The sequence below is a fragment of the Macaca mulatta genome, chromosome X (assembly GCF_049350105.2).
Source record: "Macaca mulatta isolate MMU2019108-1 chromosome X, T2T-MMU8v2.0, whole genome shotgun sequence".
NCBI classification, from domain to species: domain Eukaryota; kingdom Metazoa; phylum Chordata; class Mammalia; order Primates; family Cercopithecidae; genus Macaca; species Macaca mulatta.
Window position 1 is genome coordinate 38,179,645 of NC_133426.1, and position 18,489 is coordinate 38,198,133.

The 18,489-nt window shown below is 41.8% G+C and overlaps 1 protein-coding gene across 17 annotated transcripts in view; it reads right to left on the minus strand.

Annotated features, from left to right (window-relative positions):
* The window catches only part of RPGR (retinitis pigmentosa GTPase regulator), a 60,308-nt gene extending 58,519 nt beyond the window's left edge, over positions 1 to 1,789 (minus strand). For 10 of the 17 annotated variants that reach the window (XM_028842541.2, XM_028842537.2, XM_077988385.1 and 7 more), the window contains exon 1: positions 1,587 to 1,789. In XM_028842541.2, the coding sequence (XP_028698374.2) occupies positions 1,587 to 1,614 (28 nt within the window). In that variant the 5' untranslated portion in view covers positions 1,615 to 1,789. Of the gene's footprint in view, positions 1 to 1,379; positions 1,553 to 1,586 lie in introns of those variants that run through there. The other 7 variants (XM_077988384.1, XM_028842539.2, XM_077988383.1 and 4 more) reach the window with 5 other exon arrangements.
* Positions 1,790 to 18,489: the final 16,700 nt, after the last annotated feature.

Below are 18,489 nucleotides of genomic sequence, written 5' to 3' on the forward strand. Positions count from 1 at the left end.
GGGGATGTTGAGATTTAACATTCTTACATCAAGTCATTACCTGATCTGAGTAGTATTCACAAACTGTTGTGGCACAGCATCATTTTGAAGAGAGACTAAAAACCCCTACCAGTTCCCAAAAACCATTTAAACACACACATACACCAAATAGTAGGCCAGGTCCAGCTTCTGGGGAAATCCCAAGGGGGGTGATCACACATAAACTAATTTGTACCAGAAAGGAAAACATGGCGAATATAAGTATTAATAATAAATATTAATATGCAAGAGACTAGCCACTGTGGACAACTTTTTGAGAACCATTGTGAGGCATCTCAGTTCGACTAGGATCTAGAACAGACTCTGAGTTTCCCCAGAATGAATTATTTTAACATTTTAACTGTTTTGTCCTGGCTCCCCTGGCTTCCCTGATACCCTCATCCCAAGCCAAGGTTTGGCGGCTCTGCTCTGGCCCTATAACATCTACTGTCAATTTGTATGGTCATTTTGTTCACCTTCCTGTATGTCTCACTAAATTGTGAACTGCAGGACAGGAATCTAAGTTCCGGCCAGGAGCATGGAAGAAAACATACATATTTCAGTGAAGGTATAATTCTGCTCAAACCCAGTGTTTTTTCAACATGGTCGTGACCTATTAGTGGGTCAGAAAATCAATTCAGTGGATCACGATCAGCATTTTAAAAGAATGCATTATCAAAAAGCTGTGTGTGGAAATCTAAGTGGTTAGAACAAGGACCGTATCACGAGACATCTATTTCTGTTACACGGTATGTATGGGGTATCGGGTCACAATGTCAAAAGTATTTCTAACTATAGAGCTCAGAAAAAAAGGCTAAAAAACACTCGCTAAAGGGTCCCTCTTCTTCCTCTTTTCCAATTTATTTCCTGTATCCCCTTTTACCCCACAACCCTGATCACTCACTCTTTACCGCATTCAATACATAACCGGGAGCTCAGGACCTCCAAAGTGCACAAGTCTGGAGTCTGCACTTTGGGGAGTTTACAGATAGGTAAAAAGTGTCCCTGCCTGGCCGGGCGCGGTGGCTCACACCTGTAATCCCAGCACTTTGGAAGGCTGAGGCGGGCTGATCACCTGAGGTCAGGAGTTCGAGACCAGCCTGACCAACATACAGAAACCCCGTCTCTACTAAAAATACAAAATTAGCCAGGCGTGGTGGCGCACGCCTGTAATCCCAGCCACTCGGAGGCTGAGGCAGGAGAATCGCTTGAACCCGGGAGGTGGAGGTTGCGGTGAGCCGAGATCGCGCCATTGCACTCCAGCCTGGCAACAAGAGCGAAACTCCGTCTCAAAAAAAAGGTGTCCCGCCTTCAACAATCTCATCAAAAGCTTATTTTAAAAACATAAGAAAGACAGGCACCCTCTTTCCCGTTCTCCTCCATCCTGTTCTTCCCGTGCGGTCCTCGGCCCTCAGTCATTCGTGGGAGCGCAACCAGCGATCCCGCCCCAGTCCGGCCGCCAAGCCTCGGGCCTGTCCCCTCACAGGGCCGATCCGGAGGCGGGGCCCGGCCGCCCGCCCGCGGACCCTCCCTCCCGGCCTTCCGCCACCGGCGCGGGCGCGACTCACCGGGCAACAGCTCTTCGGGCTCCTTCATGCCAAGGGCGGTACGGGCAGCCTGCGCCTGGGCCAAGAGGCTGTAGAGGACGGTTTGGTCGGGGCTAAGGCAGCTACTCCGCCCCGACGCGGGCCGCAAAAGCCCCCCAGTTCCGCATGGCGAAACTCCGTGGATCAATTACAACCGCGCTCCCGGAAGTCAACAAACAGCCGCTAGGGGCAACGGGGGCGGAGCTTGGGAATGCAAGGCGGGGCAGGCGCCGCTGGGGAGGGGAACGGAGGCCGGGTGGCTAGTAAGGGGTAGACTCAGGCACAGCGGAAGGGCCGTAGAGACCACGCGCCCTCTGGCGGCCTGGAGCAGAGAGGCGGCCACGCCGCGCAGTGATGCCCTGGAGTCAACGAACTCGTGCCGCTGAAGGTCCAGGCGCCGCAGGGACCCTGCCATGAGTGGCAGACGTCACAAATCTCATACCCCGTGACATAAGCAAACATCGACACACAATTATGACACTACTAGTAATAGTGCCCAGCTGAAACATTAAAGGAGATAAGCACTCTGCTAAAGGCATCCCCAGCATCTAAACCAAGGTCTGGCCTATATTGAATGCTCATTACGTATTTATTGACCAAATGAGTACTATTACAACCCTGTAAAGTGGTTAATGTCACCCCTGTTTAAGCATGTGGAGATTATACAATAAGAGATCTGGAGTCTAGCGCAGCTAGTCCAGCCTGTAGTCAACAGAAAGTAAAAGCTGAGGTGTATGTGGTCCACTACTCACAGAACATGCACAAAGGGGATCACCAGCAGCACAACATCATTGCTGTAGAATTTGCTCAGCGATGTTATATGATGCAGGGCTTCCCGTGCATCAACATTTGGCTATCATGAAATAAAGAAGCAAAAAGCCATCTTCCAGGACGAGCAGATTTATGTACACTTGGTAGTTGTGGACATGAGCTCTAGAATCAGACACAACTGGATTCAGAGATCCCTGAATTACTCGTGTGTGTTACCAACTCTTTCTCAGGAAGTTTGCATTAACATGAAGAGGGGACATTAAACTATTAGTTACACAAATAACCCTTTACTTACAAAGCAATCTGGAGGTTACGAAGGAGGTGTTTAACAAGAAGCATTGACCTGGTGTAGAGGGTTAAGAAAGGCTTATCTGAAGAAAGAACATTAAATCTAAGAACTGGGGAAAGAGAAGCCAGGAGGGGGAGAGAGCTCTTGGCAGAGAGTAAATTGTGTATAGAGGTTTGTAAGGAGCTTGACTCTTTAAAGGAACACCAAGAGGCGAGGCTGGTTCCTAGCAAGGTGGCAAGGTCTTGGGCCTATTAAGGATCTGAGATTTTATACTAAAGGCACTGTGAAGCCACTGAGAAGTTTTAGGCAGTAGAACAACAGAACAGGATCAGTTATGTGTGTCCCTGAAATCATTCTGCCTGGTCTGGATGCTATGTAGAGAATAAACTAGAGCAGTGAGAAGGGTTCAGAGGCTATTGCAGAATTTCAGATATGTGGTCAGGATGACTGGGAGTACAGTTCATTGGTGCCAGAGAGGAGTAGAAAGATTTGAAAATATTTTAGGTTGTAGAGTCAACAGGAAATGGTTTCTGACTATTGACTCCTAGACAGTGCTGGACTACCAAACAGTTCTAGAACAACAGCAAAGATGGGGCCCTCAATTATTTTGAAAAGGATTTGATATTCATTTTTAGAGCATCATAATTGTTACTATGGGAAAATTGGAATTTTTAGAGATTTACTTTATGATACGCAGTCATTTTTTTTTATTTCAAAATACAGTAAGGCACATTTTGGTGCTAAGCATCCCAGAAGATATTGATGCAGCCCTACTCCAAGGTTTCCAACATAAGCAAATAGCAGGAGGGGGGCACCATTTACTGAGATGGGGAACACTGAAGAAAGAGCTGGTGACATTGGAGTTAGGTAAATGGGGCAAGAAGAGCATAATGAGTTCATCCTTGAGCACACTAAGACATCAAATTGGAGGTGCTGAGCAGGTAATTGGTGAGCAGAAGCCCCAGAAGGAAGCACATATTCGAGGAATGACTGGGTCTATATAGTGAAAGCAGGCTTGAGATACTTGCAACACTGGAAAGTGACTGTAGAATTGAGGCAGTAGAATAGCGTTGGGAGTCAGGAAACCTAAGGCCAATTCATGCTGACCTCCTAAAAATCAAAAGGAAAACCCCAACTTTCCACACCTAAGTAACAAAAGAACCAGAGGCTACTCCCTTTTCAACCACGACCCCCTTTTTCTGCGTGGCAGACGGAAAGTTGAAAGTATCTCTGATTAGTTGCTTTTTGCAACCAATCAGACATTTGCATAGGAGTATAACGCTGTAACTTCACTTTAGCCTCTGATTGGTTGCTTTCCACAACCAATCAGATGCTTGAATAGGGTGTAACCTTTGTAACTACACTTCAGCCTCTGATTGGTTGCAAGGCCACTACTTCATTTACATAGTAACCAATGGGAAATGTACCAATGGTTACTTGGGAATGGCACCAAGTAACCAATGGGAAACCTCTAGAGGGTAATAAAACCCCAGAAAACTCTGTAAAGGGACTCTTGAGGCCCTGCACTAGGGCTTGCCCCCACCATGGGGTTTTGCCACATTGCCCAGGCTGGTCTTAAACTTCTGAGCTCAAGCAATCTGCCCACCTCAGCCTTCCAAACTGCTGGGATTACAGGCGTGAGCCACTGTGCCTGGCCATCTATACTATTGATATATATGATCCAGAGCTATATAATATATATTGCAACCCCAGGCCATGAATTGGCACTGGTTCATGGCCTGTTAGGAACAGGGCTGCAGAGCAAGTGAAACTTCATCTGTATATACAGCCACTCCCCACCACCCAAGCTCCACCCCCTTGTCAGATCAGTGGTGGCATTAGTTTCTCATAGGAGTGTGAACCCTATTGTGAACTGCACATGGGAGGGATCTAGGTTGTGTGCTCCTTATGAGAATCTAACGCCTGATGATCTGTCATTGTTTCTTATCACCCCTAGATGGGAACCCTCTAGTTGCAGGAAAACAAGCTCAGGGCTCCCACTGATTCTACACTATGTTGTATATTTGTATATAACATAATGTATGCCAACATACATTTGTATATTTCATTATATGTTACAGTGTAATAATAATAGAAATAAAGTGCACAATGAATGTAATGTGCTTTAATCATCCCAAAACCATCCCCACCCCTCCCCTCACCCCCCATCCCTGGTCAGTGGAAAACTTGTCTTCCACAAAACTGGTCTCTGGTGTCAAAAAGGTTGTGGACCACTGATATATATATATATATGATATATATATAGCTATGCTGTAGCCCTAGATTTTATATATATATATATACATACATATATTATATATATAAAATATAACATAATGCTATCGTCTATCTCAGAAGGTGGTTGTGAAATATTAGGTAATGCATGCAAAACTTGTAGCTTGGTGCCTGGAATGATGGAGCACTCAACAGTGTTAGCTATTAATAAGGCAAAGGCAGCTCACTGTGTTAGCTATTAATAAGGCAAAGGCAGCTCACTGTATTCGTCAGCATAACCCATGCTATGCTGCAGCTCAAACAACACCCAAATCTCAGTGGCTTGACACAAAGAAGTTTCTTTCTCACTAATGCTACATTTCCAATGTGAGTCAATTGGAGGATCTGCTCTAGCTGCTCAAGCAGGGGCTCAGGCTACATATAGAAGTTCAACTACCTTGTAGCAATACAACTCATGACCTCTTTGGTTGCTGTAGCAGGGCAAGAGAGAGAGGAAATTAGAAATGAAATGTTTAAGGCTGTGCACGGTGGCTCATGCCTGTAGTCCCAGAACTTTGGGAGGCTGAGGTGGGTGGATCGCCTGAGGTCAAGAGTTCAAGACCAGCCTGGCCAACATGGTGAAACCCTGTCTCTACCAAAAGTACAAAAAATTAGCTGGACGTGGTGGTGGGTGCCTGTAATGCCAGCTACTCAGGAGGCTGAGGCAGGAGAATCACTTGAACTCGGGAGGCGGAGGTTGCAGTGAGCCGAGATGGTGCCACTGCACTCCAGCCTGGGCAACAAGAAGAAAACTGTCTCAAAAAAAAAAAAAAAGAGAGAGAAATAAACTGAAATGTTTCAGGCCACAAGTAACATGTTTCTCCTTCTCACAACCCATTGGCTGGATTTAGTGTCACGTGCCTCTGTGCACTGCAGAGAGGCTGGGAAACGTGGACATTCAGTAAGTAGTAAACACCTCTGCCACAATCCCCGCAGTCAGATGGTTTCAGCCTGTGGAGCCACCTCCCTCGTGTTGGAGAAGGCAGGTATAATTTTACATATATTTACATATCTTAACAGTCATGCACGCTTTTGATGTCCCCTTCATACACGGCCAAATATTCCTCTGCTCCTTAGGAAATCATGTTGATACACAGAAGCCATGACAAGTCTGACAACATGCCCAAGTCTTAGCAATTTCCTCTATTAATTCAAGTTGTTATTCATTTCTGGAGCATTGTATGTCAACTAGGAATAGAGGTGTATATGAACAAGGAAGACGTTTGATGGATTATGCTTCCTAGCTGTATTTGTTTCTTTCTCGACAGCATTCAACAAAACGTCCAAAGCTTGCAATTTTGAGTTGCATTACAGTGCAGCTGCCATCGCTGTTTATTTCTCTATGTGGAATCAGATAAACAGGTGTGTCTCTACAAACTCCACTGGGAAATCCCATAAACATATATATTTACAAAACAGATTCTAATTACCTCTTTGATTTCTAAACTTTTTAGTGCAGTTCTAGGATATATGATTTGAGGACTCACAGGTCCAAAGCCAGGGGGTTTTATTCATGAACAAGAAACAGATGGCAGGTACAGTCTACTGCACATTTTATTACGCCAGAGAAGAAATTTTGCACTTTCCTTCCTCAGGATAGAGTTTCTTTTTTTTTTTCTTTTTTTGAGACGGAGTCTCGCTCTGTTGCCCAGGCTGGAGTGCAGTGGCCGGATCTCAGCTCACTGCAAGCTCTGCCTCCCAGGTTCATGCCATTCTCCTGCTTCAGCCTCCCGAGTAGCTGGGATTACAGGCGCCCGCCACCTTGCCCGGCTAATTTTTTTTGTATTTTTAGTAGAGACGGGGTTTCATCGTGTTAGCCAGGATGGTCTCGATCTCCTGACCTTGTGATCCGCCCATCTCGGCCTCCCAAAGTGCTGGGATTACAGGCTTGAGCCACCGCGCCCGGCCAGGATAGAGTTTCAAAAGAAGAATTTTGAGGTATCTGTGACAGTAGTTGTATGAATAGGTAATGTCCTGAATGACTACTTTGAAGGACCATGTACTATGATGATAATGGCTTAGATTAATATCTCTTATTACATGCCAGATATTGTTCTAAGCACTCTATGTATGAACTCTTTAAATTCCCATATTACGGAAGAGAAAACTGGCATGTAGAGAGAGGTTAAGTTGCCCATGGTCTCTCAGCGAAAGCATGGCGGGGGCTGAGAGTTGAACGCAGGAAGCCTGGTTCCAGAATCTATGTTCCTAATAACTATACTCTACTGCGTCTTGAAAGAGCACAGAACAGTAGTCTTCAGACCTTTTAGCTTACACATCTTCATTTATAATCAACCAAAAGCCAGAAGACATGAGAGCTCATTAATGTAGCCCATGCATATCAGCTTTCCTGGGTAGATATCTAGCACTAGAGGCGATCAGCTGGTGCACAGACTCAAGTTAGAAGATTGAGGAATGAGGCTGAGAAAAAAAGGCAGAGATCAAGGAAGATTACACAGCAGAAGCAATACATGTGTATTTATATATTTGTATGCATGTGCTACTGTACTACTATATTGTGTATATTGTAAAGCATACACAATAAACAAAAGATTTTAAAGGGTGTGATAAATAAACATAACTAAAAGTTTTATTATTTGTTTTGATCCACCAAGATGGATTGTCTTGAGCATTTCCTAGGGCAGGGGTCCCCAACCCCCCGGGGCTGCAGACCTCTACCGGTCTGGTCCATGGCCTGCTAGGAACTGGGCCACACGGCAGGAGGTGAGCAGCAGGAGAGCATTACTGCCTGAACTTCACCTCCTGTCAGATGAATGAAGGCATTAGATTCTCATAGGAGCACAAACCCCATAGTTAACTGCGCATGTGAGGGATCTAGGTTGCCCGTTCCTTGTGAGACTCTAACTAATGCTTAATGATCTGAGGTGGAACAGCTTCATTCCGAAACCTTCCTCATCCTCCCAACATTCCCCACCCTCTGGTCCATGGAAAAATTGTATTCCAAGAAACTGATCCCTGGTGCCAAAAAGGTTGGAGGCCGCTGCCCTAGGGGACATGCACCCCAATTTAGAGAATAGGCTTTATCACTTACTACTTTAGTAATCTGAGCAAGCTGCTTACTCTCTGTCTCTGATTCTTCATCTGGTAAATCAGGATGACACCTCCTAATTTGCAGGATTGTTGTGTGGTTTAATTGATATGATGTGCACAAAACTTGCAGTGCCTGGTTTTCAGCAAGCTTTTTACTTATTACTTAGTTTCTCCCAGAATTTTAATTCCTAATATTTGTGTTTCATGGTCTGTGTTTTTAAAATTTCATTACTTCCTACCCACTCCTGTAATTAAACTGCAGGCAGCCCTGCAGTTAGACGTGGTGCATCTAGATGGAGCCAGATTAATAGCTTTTTCCATGCTGCATTATTGCAAATATGGCGCAGCTGTGTCTCTGACAGAACAGAAAATTGAGGAGGAGATATCTGGAAAAACCTACGTGCATTTTACTTTGTGCAAAGCACTATAGGAATTGGGAAGAGGGGAGAAAGGGAGGACTCACTGACTGTCAGACACTTAAAAATGAATGGCCCAACTGTTCAGCAATTGTATATCTGTGAACAGAAGCTCCGTTTTACATCAGCTCTTAGTCACTGCCCTTTGTGAGTGGGAATCAGGCTTGAAAATTCTGAGTGTACTTTCAGTCATTTTTATCTGTGCCTTTCTGTGGGCGACTTTTTCCTAACAGAGTCCCTTGAAAATATTCTGTCTCGTTTACTACCATTCACTAAAAATTTCACCTTTGATCCCAACTCTGAGTTTTTTTCCTTCTTTAACCCTCTTTGAGAGTGTTAAGTCTGTTGGGTTTCTTTGGCACAAAGTTAACCAGAAAAGAAATGTCCTTGAAGGCATATCAGTCAGATTTCCAACTAACAGATTATACCCTCTTGTTAGGATAATTTGGGAAGGATTTATCTATAAAGGAACTAATTTTGAGGGGTTGGAAGGAGACTGGGGTAACCAGGAGGCATAGTGCAGAAGATCCAGGGATAACAGCATTAGAGCTGTTACCATTCTTTGGCCCAAAGAGAGAAAGGGATGGAGAGTTTATTAGAACTTGGAAGGAAAGAGAGTTGTGTAGAGCAGTATACCTTGAGAGAAACAGTGAATTTCTATTAAGGAGCAAGTCAACCCAAGATGTCCTTACAGAGAAGGGAGAATAAATATTCTGACTTTACTCCCTCCCTCCATTCTCCTGCTGGGATTTCACTGGCCAAACCCAACCAGAAACTAGAAGATATGAGAGCTCATTGATGTAGCCATGCAAATGAGCTTTCAAATCAGCTTTCATACATAGATACCTAGTATGACTTGAGGCTGTCAGCTGGTGCTCAAAAATAAAAAAATAAAAATAAAAATAGAGAGAGAGATCAAGAAAAGCTACAGAGCAGGAGCAATCCGGCTAGGACACTACTGCTGGATGCAGGTACTGCTCTCACCAAACTTTTAATTTTATTGTCCCTTTATTTTTCAATCACAGTCTCCAGAGCAAAGTCCTAGGTGGGAACATTCCATTGGCTGAGGCTAGTTCATCTGCCCACACCCTCTTTGCCAAGGGGTAGGGAGAAAGAATATTGCTTGCCTTTGCCCTCCCTGGTAGGAACTGGGCTTCTGCTTTTTTTCAAGACTCACATAATTAGAGATTTGTAGATATTAAAAAACAGCTCAGAAACAAGGGAGTTCTCTCTCCTTTAAAAAAAGTTAAGTCTCCACTAACAAATGACCTCCTAAATCTTTATTAATCTGCAACAGGAAACTAGCAGACAAGAGTACAGAGATCTATCTGTCTTTCTATTTCCAGTTCTCTATCTTTTCTCCCTCATTTCCTTCCTTCCTCCATTTCCTGATCTCAGAAAGCCCCTTTATCTCTCTAGATCTTTGTACAAGAGAGCAGCATTAAGATCACCAAATCTAGTTGAGAGTTCAAATTCTGGGCCGTCAAAAAACATATATAGGCCCACCAAATAGCATGCCTTAGTCGACATTTTCCTGGTAGAAACCTCTTGGTTCATTGATACCTAAACTTCATTGAAAATGCATGTATCTCAATACAATGTTGTGTTTTTCTCAGCTGCTCTTTCTGTGGGAAACATTTATATTATATTTATATCCTTGAAATACAATGTAACATTTTTTAACAGAGTAAAAGATGAGACACACATAAGAGACTCTTCTGCACTGTGTGCGCCTTCTGGTATGTGTTCACAAGGGACAACAAATATTCTCACTCTCTGAAAAGTCCATCTACACTTTTCTCCAAATTTCCTTGCCTCCAGTCTCTAGTCTTGTTCCTTCCATGTCCCTAAATATCTGGCCAAACCATTAACCCCGGCTCATGATTTGGTATAGGTCTATGCCTCAGGTCTTCTCTCTCTCCAGGTAAAATGCAGTGAGAGGCACTGCTTGAAGGTTTGCTCACCAGGAGCATTTCCTGTATTCACCCCTTGGATTCAGCATAGATGCTCGACCTACAATGAATCTTGAATTGTTGGATCCAGACCAATCTATAATTACATTTCTCAACCTTCATCAATCATCCTTACAGTCTATTCCCATACACAATTCCCTGAATTTTTCCAGTATAAACTAGAAATCTGGAAGCTCTTCGGCCTTGTCTGGCTTTTGATTTTGTTATTGCTACCGCCCTCCAAGGGCCATGCTGAAATCTGACAATCTTGGGAAATGATAGAGAAGACAGGAGGATGATGAGAATTGGCTTTCTCTTGCAAGTAACTCCCTCAGGTAGAAAAAAAAAAAAAAAAAAAAAGCATCTTCAATCAAGGGAAGAACGGTTTCATCAGACAAAGTAAGAGAGATTTCTGAAGATGGCAAAAGAGATTTAATGAGAATTAAGGGTTCAGCATTCATGGGGTCTTCTAATTCTTCTCACATATTTCCATGTCAATTTTCCAGCTTTCAATCTAACCCAGATAATGCCACAATACGCACCTAAGAAACCTGTCAGGGCTGTGAGTACTACTGACACTGTAATTCATCAGCACACAAGATCAAACCAAAGTCTGAATTTATCTTTGACCACCTCAGATCTGCTGAGGCAAATGACTTTTTTCACCATTAAGCTATTTGTTATAAGAAATAGCCACCTCATCAGCTGTCATTGAACTCCTCATGCCCTTTATACTATTCTTGAATCATACTCTCAATGGACATTCCAGGTGACCATAGGCAACTGTTTAAGTTGTTTTGCACGTGTGTTTCTAAGGTTCAGTTTACTGCCAGTCAACCAGTCCTGATTTTTAATTTTCCCTGAGAATCAGTTGCCTGTGGCTCATTTTGTGATACCGGTTTCTGAATCAGTCAGAGTTCTTGAGAAATAAAAAGGATTTAGTGGGATCACTTTAAGTTGATCAAATAGTTTCTTCTAAACTAAACAATACATCCACACTTTGCCCCCTTCCTTTTTTTTTTTTTTTTTTTTTTTTTTTTTTTTTTTGGTTATTTGTTTTTTGCAAACAAGATCAGGCATGTTTATTTTTAAACGAGAGAAATTATAAACCAGGATATTCTTTTAAAAATTAGGTAGAAGACAAAAAACCATCAGGGAAGGCTTAGAGTTTACGGAAAGTCTAGAGATAAATGCTTGGGCAAAGGAGAGAAACTAGGGAAGAGAGGCAGCAGAAAATTGGGTTAGGATGTTGCTGCTGACTTTGCTGTAGTCCACAACCGCTACGGGACCTAAACACCATGGCAAGGCCTTGCTAGCCACAGGACACAGCATTATTTGTTGGTAAATCTCAATTTACTGCCTCTTTTACTTTAGTCCTTCAAGATCCAAAGCCCCAGGTGGGGAGCATTCCAGACCGGATCATGTGCCCATGACCTGGCTTAGCAGCGGGTGGAGAGAGGGCGTAATACTTTACACTAAACAGACTCATAAAATGAGAACTAGTTGGGGGGTGGGTTCGGATGCCAGGCAATGAAAATTTATTTTCTCTGAATCAGTAGTAGAAAGAGCTTTCATTAGGAATCCAGAAGTTGTTTTCTATTTCTCACTTAAACACTTGATTTCTTTCTCTTTCTCCCTCCTTTACCTAATCTTAAGGAAATCACTATACCTTTCTGGTCCTCTGGAGCAGAGAGTTAAACTAAGATATTCAGGGTGCATCTATATCTAATCCATCTATGTCTAATGCTCTATCATCTTAGACCTCTCACAAATCTAGTAAGGAAGGTACTATGCTTACATGAGGAGTTTAATAAATGCATACATAGTCCAAGATCATTCCCTTTATCTAAATGGTTGCTTTTTTTAAACGTTTATTTTAGGTTCGGAGGTACATGTTCAGGTTTGTTTTATGGATAAACTCCTATCACAGGAGTTCGTTGTACAAATTATTTCATTACCTAGGTACTAAGCCTAGTACCCAATAGTTATTTATTTATTTACTTATTTTTGCTTCTCTCCCTCCTCCTACTAATGGGTAGTTTTAAATGATCATTTTGACCCAGTTTCTTATTGAATACGAAACTTTTACATATGTCAGATTCTACATATTTATGGAATTCCCCTATAATTGTTGATATTAAAGCATTTTTACTTTACTTACCCTTTAACGTTTTATGTTTATTTTAATGGACCCCTCAGTAACCACTCCACCCCAGTCCACATAAGTTAAAATGCATATAAAAATCAAGGTGAACCTTAGGGAGAATGGTGATATAGGAAGTTGATATTCCAGGAGACCTTAGGGTCTTATCAAGGTGGATGCATCAGTTTTACTATAAAATTCTTATCTATCCAATTATTTCACCAGTTTGATTAAATGAAGCCAAAATTGGTATTGATGAAAAGAGAAAGCACAATCAAAGAAGCAGATAAGCAAATAATTGAACGCAAATAACTTTTAATTATACTCACTTAATAAAGTTAAGGAATAGTGTCAGGTGCCAACATCACTTTGTCAAATCAAAGGGCAGTGTTGGGATGAAAAAGAAGAAAATAGCACAGAATGTGTTGAAAATTGTGGTAAATTTCAAAATTGTGAAACACTATTATATGAATTTGGTTGAAAATAACCCTGATTCCTAGGTGGAGAATACGTTCAGACCCTCCAATGAAGACCCCATTTTTGCATCCCTCCACACATCTTAATTACTTGTAGAATTCTACTAAAGTCCAAAAACTTCCCCAGACCCAAATAAATAAGTGGGCTTCCAGGAATGGCAATTACATCTGGCAGATTTAAAATGCTTTTCCACTTGAAATTATAATGGGAATATTAGCAAATTGCTTTAACTTTAAATTGATCAAATAGTTTCTTCTAAACTAAATAATACATTCACACTTTGCACCCTTCCTTGTTTTTTTTTTTTATTTGCTTTTTGCAAACAAAATCATGCATGTTTCTTTTTATACAAGATAAATTATAAACCAGGATATTCTTCTAAAAATTAGGTAGAAGGCAAAAAATGCTTATTTCTCCCCATAGTATTTAATTTTTTTGTAGAATAATAACATATGTAAAACATTATGAAACTAATAAGAAGAATCAAAGTTATAATATGCAGATAATATGGTTCTTTAAAGTAAAAGTAAGGCTTCCTTTGTGCCCTCTTAATGAACATTCCATCATAAATCTAACCAATCTTGTATCCTCTTATCACCATAGATTGGTTTTGTCAGTTTCTGAACTTTTTTTCTTTTTTGAGACAGCGTCTTGCTCTGTCGCCCAAGCTGGAGTGCAGTGACACGATCTTGATTCACTGCAACCTCTGCCTCCTGGGTTCAAGCAATTTTCCTGCATCAGCCTTCTGAGTAGTTGGGATTACAGGCACCTGCCACCATGCCCCGCTAATTTTTTGTATTTTTAGTAGAGATGGGGTTTTTACCATGTTGACCAGGCAGGTTATGAACTCCTGACCTCAAGTGATCCACCCATCTCGGCCTCCCAAAGTGCTAGGACTACAGGTGTGAACCATCACGCCCGGCCAGTTTCTGAATTTTCTGTAAATGAAAAACACGCTTTATTTTTTATATCTAGTTTTTTCATTCAATGTTATTTCTGTGAAGTTGTTCCGATTGTTTTTCTCCCTTCCTAACCCAAAATTATCTGGATTATTTTTTCTCTCTGTCTAGTGTCCTATTGCCACGATGCATGGCATATAAGAAAAAATACCTGGTAGTAATATAAACTAACCAATACATACAGAAGATGATATGTGAACAACATACGCATTGGAGAAAAAGAGTATGGGGGTGGAGAGGATTCAGTGACATTATTAGAAACTGAAGATGATCTTGATGTGTTATTTTCATATGGATTTTGAAAAATGTATCACTGATGTCTCTAGAGTCGTTCTGTGTTCAAGTGATTGGGGGAACCTACTTCAGAAAAAGACTGAGCTGTTTCCATGTACCCTGTTGCTTTGAATAAACAGACTGTAATTGTACATTTTAACTGGCAAAAAGGTAGTGAAGGGATTTTATGATCCATTTTTATTATACATCTTCATTACACCGGAAGGCAATAATCACTCTTGGCATTTATAGAGTCTTTTGTATTTTTGAAGTACTTAACAATCATTTATTCTTTTATCTTATTTTCATCTTAAATGGGATAGGTTGGTTAGCATAACAGGGTCACAGAAGGACAATAACAGATGAGAAACTTGTAATGTTAGACAGTTGTACTGAGGGAGAACAAAGATCCTGGCTTTCACATTATTTAGGCAAGAAGGGAAAAGAAGAAATAAGAAAACACATCATAGGTCTTCAGTGAGAAACACTGTTTCTTTTTTATTTTCCACTAGTTTAGAGGACAAGAGTGTGATTTTTTTTGTTTGTTGTTTTTTGCCTTTCTATTCTTTATTTTATTTTATTTAAATTTATTATTTTCTTAAATTTCACTTTTTTTTTTGGAGATAGTGTCTTGCTTTGTCACCTAGGCTGGAGAGCAGTGGCGCTATCTCAGCTTACTGCAACCTCCGCCTCCCGAGTTCAAGCAATTCTCCTGCCTCAGCCTCTCAATGCGTAGCTGGGATTACAGGCGTCCACCACCACGCCTGGCTAATTTTTGTATTTCTAGTAGAGCCAGGGTTTCACCATGTTGGTCAGGCTGGTCTCGAACTCCTGACCTAGTGATCTGCCTGCCTCAAAGTGCTGGGATTACAGGCGTGAGCCATCATGCCCAGCCTGAATTTCACTTTTAATACAGCTCTGGGGTGGGGTTGGGGGGATGAAAGAGAGACGGACACCTCAACACTTTTATTTCTAGGAAAGTGGTTAGAATAAGCCAAGAACTAAGCCAGGGATGGGGCCTCTCACCACATGTGCCAATGGTAGCAGTTACCAAAGCTAACATTTATTGAACACTGAGCTGGGTACTGTACTACAGTACTCTGTATCCGTTATTACATCTCATCCTCACAACAAAGCTATGAGTAGGAGCTGCTAGTACTGCTTGCCAGGTGATTTGCTTACTTCTTAATGGCAATACATTGCATAACAATGAAGGTGACCTGGAAATCCATGAACTCCTTAGTTCCCTGGAAGAAATGGTGAACTCCAGTTGAAAAATTCTGGAGGAATAAATCAATAATGGTGAATATGTAGCACCCATGACCCAGGCTCCAAACATTCAACAAAGCCCCATGAAAAGGGCTTGTTTCTCTTGAATCTTGAAGACAAGATTCCCATGGTCTATCTTCCAGACCCTAAATAGGTTCCATCTTTACAGGCCACAGAGTTGTTACCAGTGGAGCAGCCTTGAGAGAAGAAGGCTGTGTTTAATCTTTAGCTTAAGATGAGGGCAGAGCCCCTGCTTAGCAGATATAGCCCAATAAAGCAATCAAGAGCAGGTCAAGAGCACTTCCCAAGTAGGGTCTGGAGAGGGGCACCAACTACAAAGATGGTTTCGAGTTTCACCAAAAACTAGAAATGGGCAGAGAAGGCATTCACCAAGCAGTGACTTTTGAAGCCATCCAAGACATGTCTCCTGGGCTCAAGGGGAGAATATTGCCATGAAAATTATTACTGAGACAGTGCTCCTGGACGAAGCCCTGGTAGTAGAAAGCAATGAAAATGATCTCATGGGGTCCCTATCACTCAGGCCCTGGGAGTGTCTGGTAGTCACAGGGAGCATTAGGGCTGATTGTTGAGACACTGGTGAACTTTGAACCTCTGTGATTTCCCTGTTTGCTCAGTGCCTGATAGCTTTCAGTCTGCTGACAAATCTCCTTTATGCAGTTTGACCTCTGAACTTCCAATGGGGAGGAATTGGAATCAGCCTATGGGAGAAGAGATAGCTTTAGGATTCTGTGTGGGAACTTGAAGAGATAAAAGGGCATCCTCGCCCTTTGCATCTCAACTGCCTCTGACACAACGTTGGGTCATTAATCATATTTGTTTACCCCTTTCTTACCTCATAGATGCACCTCATTGTGCATTTCCTAATCTTGTCTTCTATGCAGAAATTTACCAGATCACAAAATAAAAAGAACCAAGTATGGAAACTTGAGATTTTTGCCCATATCTAAGCTTGAAAAATTCTGGATTCTGCTTAAAATCAATAACTTCCAGGGCAAATGATTAACAGAAGAATGATTTCAATGGAAATGTAGTCTATACGACAAGAGAGAAGTGAGATTATACTTGAATTTGATGATTGGCATTTCACACTCTGTTCAGAATTTTAGTCTTTATGAGGGACCCTGTCTACCTTCTTCAAATGCCTCAATTGAAAGAGTATGGCAGGATAAGGGATGGAGAGGGGATCAGAGATAATCTTCACTGATTTCACAATTTCCCCTAGGGCCCGCCTGTTTGAATAAATACCTAGTGGTGATATAGCAAGAAAACACCCCTGAATCAGTATTTTTAGACAAACTACCATTACCATTACCATCTGTTAATTAGAAAGTAACTCTCAGATCGCTTGAACCCAGGAGGCAGAGGTTGCTGTGAGCTGAGGTTGTGCCACTGCACTCCAGCCTGGGTGACAGAGTGAGACTCTGCCCCCCCCCAAAAAAAAACATAAAAAATGGAAAATAAAGTAATTCTCAGATTCTCTGTAAATCAGGAGCTCTTTTGCTCCTGATTTATATATATATATATGCATGTGGAAAGAAAAAAAGGAGCCAGCTGATAGATGATTTCCTTTACTATAATAATTCTAATTTATTTCTTATTGCCATTTTCCACACAGGTCCAAGCCACAAAACAATACAGTCTCACAACAGAGCAGAGCTTTACAGCTTATAAAACATTCTGGGAATATTAGAATATTAACACATGAAGATTTTTAGGTCCTTCAGCACATTAGATATGACCTGGGACATAGAGGACTCTTAAGAGAAATTGGGCATCCATATGTGGAAAAAAAAAAACCTCAATCTCAACCTCAAGCCTTAGACAAAACTCATAATGGATCATAGATCTGAATGGAAAATATAAGGCTACAACACTTTCAGAAGACATAGGGAGACAATCTTTGTTACCCTGGGTTATGCAAAGAGTTCAACAGCATGATCCAGAGAAAGGAAACAAATAGTAAATTGAACTTGATCAAAATTTGAAAATTTTGCTTTGTGAAAAACATAGTCAGGAGGCTGAGAAGACAAGCAACAGACTGGGAAAATGATTTGCAAGTTACATATCCAATAAAAGTGTTGTATCTGAAATATATATGTAGAACATTCAAAACTAAACATTAAGAAAACAAAAAATTCAAGAAGAAGAAGAAGAAGAAGAAGAAGAATGGGGGTCAGGCAGTCTCAGTGGCTCACACTTGTAATCCCAGTGTTTTGGGAGTCTAAGGCTGGAGGATTGTTCAAGACCAGGAATGTGAGACAAGCCTGGGCAACATAGTGAGACTCTATACCTACCAAAAATTTAGTTTGGTGTGGTGGCACACACCTATACTCCTAGCTATTTGGGAGGCTGAGGCTGGAGGATCGCTTGAGCCCAGGAGGTCAAGGTTACAGTGATCTATGATCACACCATTGTGAAACCGTCTTTGCAAAATTATGACAGACAGTGAAAGAGATCTAACTTGACCGAATCCATCTGGCTTCTAACCTTCAAACTGTCCTTGTTCATTCCTGAGCATAGGCTGAACTAATTTTGGGAGAAACTTAGTTTATAGTTTTTGATTTAAACAAAGACGGTAACACCCCTTTCCCAAAGCGACCTCCTTCCTGCCTGGGGACTAGACTTCCTTTGTAGGACTAACGAGAGCCACCAGATCAGATGAGCCAGTTTATTGACCTGGTGGTGCCAGCTGATCCATCAAGTGCAGCACTGATACCCCAAGCACTGATTTTAGGAGCAGTTTAGGGAGGGTCAGAATCTTGTAACTTCCAGCTGCATGACTCTTAAACCATAATTTTTTTGTGTGTTTTTTTGAAAGCGCAGTCTTTTTCTGTCACTCAGGCTGGAGTGCAGTGGTGCAAACTCAGCTCACTGCAACTTCCACCTCCTGGGTTCCAGTGATTCTCCTGCCTCAGCCTCCCGAGTAGCTGGGATTACAGGTGTGTGCCATAACACCTGGGTAATTTTTGTATTTTTAATAGAGACAGTGT